This window comes from Chaetura pelagica, unplaced genomic scaffold, assembly GCF_000747805.2.
Source record: "Chaetura pelagica isolate M959 unplaced genomic scaffold, ChaPel_1.0 scaffold1295, whole genome shotgun sequence".
In the NCBI taxonomy this organism is placed as follows: Eukaryota; Metazoa; Chordata; class Aves; order Apodiformes; family Apodidae; genus Chaetura; species Chaetura pelagica.
This window is the reverse complement of record NW_009953193.1, coordinates 13,011-18,665: the sequence shown is the minus strand read 5'-3', so window position 1 is coordinate 18,665 and position 5,655 is coordinate 13,011. Positions and strand designations below refer to the sequence as shown.

General features: G+C 55.6%; 2 protein-coding genes across 2 annotated transcripts in view; one reads left to right on the top strand and one right to left on the bottom strand.

The window, feature by feature from the left end:
* LOC104388484 (long-chain fatty acid transport protein 1-like) overlaps positions 1-5,655 on the top strand; it is a gene marked incomplete at both ends in the record, with an annotated part of 22,481 nt that overhangs the window by 4,160 nt on the left and 12,666 nt on the right. Inside the window, 5 exons of the mRNA XM_009997357.1 lie at positions 224-333; positions 1,408-1,617; positions 2,790-2,916; positions 3,388-3,525; positions 4,650-4,814. Coding sequence (XP_009995659.1) covers positions 224-333; positions 1,408-1,617; positions 2,790-2,916; positions 3,388-3,525; positions 4,650-4,814 — 750 coding nt within the window. The remainder of the gene's footprint in view (positions 1-223; positions 334-1,407; positions 1,618-2,789; positions 2,917-3,387; positions 3,526-4,649; positions 4,815-5,655) is intronic.
* Positions 2,368-2,476, bottom strand: LOC104388483 (uncharacterized proline-rich protein-like; the record flags this gene model as incomplete). Its single annotated transcript, XM_009997356.1, has 2 exons — positions 2,368-2,385; positions 2,417-2,476. Coding segments are annotated over 2 exons (78 nt in total), but the record flags the coding sequence as incomplete, so codon positions are not given.

Genomic DNA, 5,655 nt, shown 5'->3' with positions numbered 1-5,655 from the left:
AGAGTTGTCAGGCCCTGGCCCAGGCTGCCCAGGGCAGGGGGGGAGTCCCCATCCCTGGAGGGGTTGCCAAGCCCTGGAGATGGTGCTGAGGGACATGAGTTAAGCACCAGACTTGGTAGAGTTGGGTGGTGGGGTTGGGTTAGGGTTGGACGATCTTGAAGGTCTTTTCCAACCAAAACAATTCTGGGATGGTGGCAGCTACCCCGTGATCCTCCTTTTCCAGGGAACATCATGGGTGTTGGCCAGTGTCTCATCCATGGGCTCACTGTGGTCATCAGGAAGAAGTTCTCAGCCAGTCGCTTCTGGGATGACTGCACCAAGTACAGATGCACGGTGAGGGCTCCAGGTCCTTCCCTTGGCTCCTCCTTCATCCTCCATCTCCAGCCAATTCCCTGTCCCTGGTTGGGTTTTGAGGTCCCACTGCAGGATGGGGAGACCCTTCAGGAAAGGTCCCTCCTCCATCTTCTCCTTCTTCTCACCAAACCACAAATGGTGGGAAAGTTCAGCTGGAATTGAACTGCAGGAGGAGCCTCCAGAGAGGAATCCTCTGGGATCTTGGAGCCAAGATCCATCTATTTGTGTCTGGATCAACATCACCTTCTGGAGCCAAGATCCAACTATTTGTGTCACCTTCTAATTCCAGTAGCTCCTTCCCCTCCCTGGTGTTGATCCTTCCCCCAGTGGGAATATTTATAGCTGGGAATTGGATCTTGCTCCAACTGCTGCTTCAAGCTGCTGGTTCAGGAGTCACCACAAGTTCCTCTGATCTTCCAGAGGTCCTTTGGTCACTTATTAAATACAAGGTTTTTTCTTTATCCAACGCTGAGTCACCCCCCTGGGCCCTTTTCAAGTGGGTTCCAGTTTAACCTTGGCTCAAACCCAGTTTGAACTCACAGCCCCTCCCAGTTGGTTCCCATACTTGATGTGTCTTGTTCCATGAGGTCCTCAGCCACTGGTGGCCTCATGGTTGGTTTGTCCAAGGAGTTGGAAGGGTGACCTGAAGCCTGAGCTGAAGGATCCCCCTGGGCCCTTTTCCAGTGGGTTCCAATTTACCGTTAGTAGCAAATCCCAGTTGGACCCCACAGCCCCTCCCAGTTGGTTCATATACTGGATGTGTCTCGTTCCATGAGGTCCTCAGCCACTGGTGGCCTCATGGTTGGTTTGTCCAAGGAGTTGGAAGGGTGACCTGATATGGGGGATCCCTCCTGGGCCCTTTTTGACTGGATTCTAGTTTAACTTTGGTGGCAAATCCCAGTTGGAACCCACAGCCCCTCCCAGTTGGTTCATATACTGGATGTGTCTCGTTCCATGAGGTCCTCAGCCACTGGTGGCCTCGTGGTTGGTTTGTCCAAGGAGCTGGAAGGGTGACCTGAAGCCTGAGGTGTGTTTTTGTGTTTGCTGCTTCAGATTATTCAGTATATCGGGGAAATCTGCAGGTACCTCCTGAAGCAGCGGGCGCGCGAGGCCGAGGGGCGGCACCGGGTGCGCTTGGCCGTGGGGAACGGGCTGCGCCCCAACATCTGGGAGGACTTTGCCGCGCGCTTCCGCATCCCCCAGATCGGGGAGTTCTACGGAGCCACCGAGTGCAACTGCAGCATCGCCAACCTGGATGGGAAGGTGGGCAAGGGGGGGGAAGGTGGGAGTGCAGGAGGAGGTGGTGGGAGTGCGGGAGGGAGTGGAAGAGGACTCGTGGTTGGAGGAGGAGATGGAAGTGGAGGAGGAGGTGGAGAAAGAGGAGGAGGTGGAGGAAGAGGAGAGGTGGAAGAGGAGGAGGAGGAGGTGGAGAGGAGGAGGAGGTGGAAGAGGAGGAGGAGGTGGAAGAGGAGAAGGAGGTGGGAGTGAAGGAGGTGGAGGTGGAGAAAGAGGAGGAGGTGGAGGAAGAGGAGAGGTGGAAGAGGAGGAGGAGGTGGAGGTAGAGGAGAAGGAGGAGGTGGAAGAAGAGGAGGTGGAGGTGGAGAAAGAGGAGGAGGAGATGGAAGAGGTGAAGGAAGAGGAGGAGGTGGAGGAAGAGGAGAGGTGGAAGAGGAGGAGGAGGTGGAGGTAGAGGAGAAGGAGGAGGTGGAAGAAGAGGAGGTGGAGGTGGAGAAAGAGGAGGAGGAGATGGAAGAGGTGAAGGAAGAGGAGGAGGTGGAGGAAGAGGAGAGGTGGAGGAAGAGGAGGAGAGGGAAAAGGAGGAAGAGGAGGGGGAAAAGGAGGAGGAGGTGGAGGAGAAGGAGGAGAAAGAGGTGGTGGAAGAGGAGGTTGGTGGTGAAGGAGGTGGGGATGATGGTGGAGAAAGAGGATGAGGTAGTGGAAGAGGAGGTGGAGAAGGAGCAGGTGGAGGATGAGAAGGTGGGAGTGGAGGAGGTGGTGGAGGAGAATGAGGAGGTGGAAGAGGTTGTGGAAGAGAAGGAGGAGGTGGAAGTGGAGGAGGAGAAGGAGGGGGTGGAAGAGAAGGAGGAGGAGCTGGAGGTGGAAGAGGAGGAGGAGGAGAAAGAGGTGGAGAAGGAGAGGGAAGAGGAGGAGGTGGTGATTGGTGGTGAAGGAGGTGGGGGTGGTGGTGGAGATGGAGGAAGAAGTGGTGGAAGTGGAGCAAGAGGTGGGGGTGGTGGGGGAGATGGAGGAGATTGTAGTGGAGGAGGAGGAGGAAGAAGAAAAGCTGGTGGAGCAAGAGGAGAAAGAGCAGGTAGAGGAGGAGGAAGAAGAAGAAGAGGTGGAGGAGGAAGAGGTGGTGGAGGAGGTGCAGGCAGAGGTGCAGGCAACGTGTCCAAAGCCCTTGGCCAAATCCTCCCTGTTGGTTGCTCGGGCAGGTTGGGGCCTGCGGGTTCAACAGCCGGATCCTGCCCAACGTGTATCCCATCCGGCTGGTGAAGGTCAACGAGGACACGATGGAGCTGATCCGGGATTCCCGCGGGCTCTGCGTCCCCTGCCGCCCAGGTCAGCCTGGGGACAGCCAGGGCAGCCCCTTCTCCTCAACATGAGTCCAGGAGTCCCCATCCCTGGAGGTGTCCAAAGCCCTGGAGATGGTGCTGAGGGACGTGGCTGGGTTGGTCACGTTGGGTTTGATGGTTGGACTTGATCTCCAAGGTCTTCTCCAACCCAAATGAGCCCATGGGAGTCCCTATATGGTAGGACCTGATGATCTCCAAGATCTTCTCCAACCCAAATGAGCCCTTGGGAGTCCCTATATGGTAGGACCTGATGATCTCCAAGGTCTTCTCCATGGGAGTGGTGGTGGAGGCTCCATCTCTGGAGCCATCCAGAACCCACTTGGCCACCATCTTGCACCACCCGCTCTGGTTGACCTTGGTGATCTAGCTGATCTCCAGAGCTCCTTTCCTACCCCACCACTCTGTGCACGAGCTCTGGCTGGTCGATGTCACCTTCTCTTGGTCCTGTTGCCCACAGGAGAGCCAGGGTTGCTGGTGGGGCAGATCAACCAGCAGGACCCGCTGCGCCGCTTCGACGGCTACGTCAGCGAGAGCGCCACCAGCAAGAAGGTGGCCTGCAACGTCCTCCAGAAAGGGGACCAGGCCTACCTCTCAGGTACCTCCACCAGGGGATGTTCCTCACGTGAAGGTCCACCAAGGGGGAGGGATCTCCAAAAGACCCAACTCTGGGGTTTTTGAGGTCATCTGAAAACTCTGGGGATGGTGCTGAGGGACGTGGTTTAGTGGTGGACTTGGTTGAGTTGGGTTGGATGGTCGGAGCTGATGATCTCCAAGGTCTTTTCCAACCATAATAGTCTTGGACTCTCCATCCCTGCAGCTGTCTAAAGCTCTGGAGATGGTGCTGAGGGACATGGTTGAGTTGTTGAGTTGGGTTGAATGGTTGGACCTGATGATCTTAAAGGTCTTCTCCAACCCCAAGGAGTGTAGGAGCAGTGGGTTGGCCATCAGGACGTTGCCAGATGTTGAGCTGCTCTGGATTGAATCAAAAAGGAAAATTTCTGTTAAATTAGAGCCCTGAGGAGAACACCTTGGGGGTGGTGGGTGATGAGCAGGTCACCATGACCCATCAGAGCCAACTGTGTCCTGGGCTGTGTCACCAGCAGTGTGGACAGCAGGTCAATGAGGGGATTGTCCCCTCTGCTCTGGTGAAACCTCCTGGAGAACTGGGGCCAGTTCTGGAGTCCCCAGCACAGGAAGGACATGGAGGTACTGGAGGGAGTCCAGAGAAGGCCACAGAGATGATCCAAGGCTGGAGAGCCTCTGGAGACAAGGTTTCCAAGGCTGGAACATCTGGGGAGAGTTGGGGTGTTGAGCCTGGAGAGGAGAAGGCTCCAGGGAGACCTTGGAGCACCTCCCAGTGCCTGAAGGGGCTCCAGGAAAGCTGGGGAGGGACTTGGGCCAAGGGCAGGAGTGATGGGACCAGGGGGGTGGCTTGAAACTGGCAGAGGGAGCTGGAGGTTGGACCTGAGGAGGAAATTCTTGTCTGGGAGGGTGGGGAGAGCCTGGGCCAGGGAAGCTGTGTCTGCTCCATCCCTGCAAGTGTCCAAGGGCAGGTGGGATGGGGCTTGGAGCAACCTGGGCTGCTGGGAGGTGTCCCTGCCCATGGTGGGGGTTGAATCTAGATGATCTTGAAGGTCCCTCCAACCCAAGCCAGGTGAGACAATCCTGAGCAGTCCCCAGCTGAAGCCCTGAGGTGGGTTTTGGTGTCTCCTCCCCTAGGTGACGTGCTGGTGATGGATGACCTGGGCTACATGTACTTCAGAGATCGCAGCGGGGACACGTTCCGGTGGCGAGGGGAGAACGTCTCCACCACGGAGGTGGAGGGGACCTTGAGTCACATCCTCAACCAGACGGACGTCGCAGTCTACGGGGTGGAAGTACCAGGTAGAACATCCAGCTGGAGCTGCTCTTGGGTTGAAGGAGAAAGAAAAAAAAACATGGGTCAACCAGATGGGTGTTAGATTGGTTGGACCAAATGATCCTTGAGGTCCCTTCCAACCTGGTGTTCCCTTGGTTTTTTGGCCTCTGTTGGAAGGAGACACCCAAAAGATGGAATAGGTCAAACAGGATGTTTCTTCTGAGCAGCAAAGGGAACTGGGAGATCCAGGGGGACCAAATTTGTGTCTCCAAAAGGAAGGGTTTCACCCAAGCTTTGCAGAAGTTCTTGATGTGCAAAGACCAACCCATGGGCACGTGGGTCTTGGGGTCTGCGAGTGATTCAGGGTTGAGGAGGCACAAGGATGGAACTAAGGACGTGGTGGGGACGTCTTGGTGGCACTTCTTCAGGGTGTCTGTGAGGGAAACCTGGTAGAGTTGGGTTAAGGGTTGGTAGAGTTGGGCTAAGGGTTGGTAGAGTTGGGTTAAGGGTTGGTAGAGTTGGGTTATGCTTGGTAGGCTTGGGTTAATGGTTGGTAAAGTTGGGTTATGGTTGATAGGTTTGGGTTAATGGTTGCTAGAGCTGGGTTATGGTTGGTAGAGTTGGGTTAAGGGTTGGTAGAGTTGGGTTATGCTTGGTAGGCTTGGGTTAATGGTTGGTAAAGTTGGGTTATGGTTGATAGGTTTGGGTTAATGGTTGCTAGAGCTGGGTTATGGTTGGTAGAGTTGGGTTAAGGGTTGGTAGAGTTGGGTTAAGGGTTGGTAGAGTTGAGTTATGGGTGGTAGAACTGGGTTAAGGGTTGGTAGAGTTGGGTTAAGGTTGGGCTGGATGATCTTCCAGGTCTTCTCC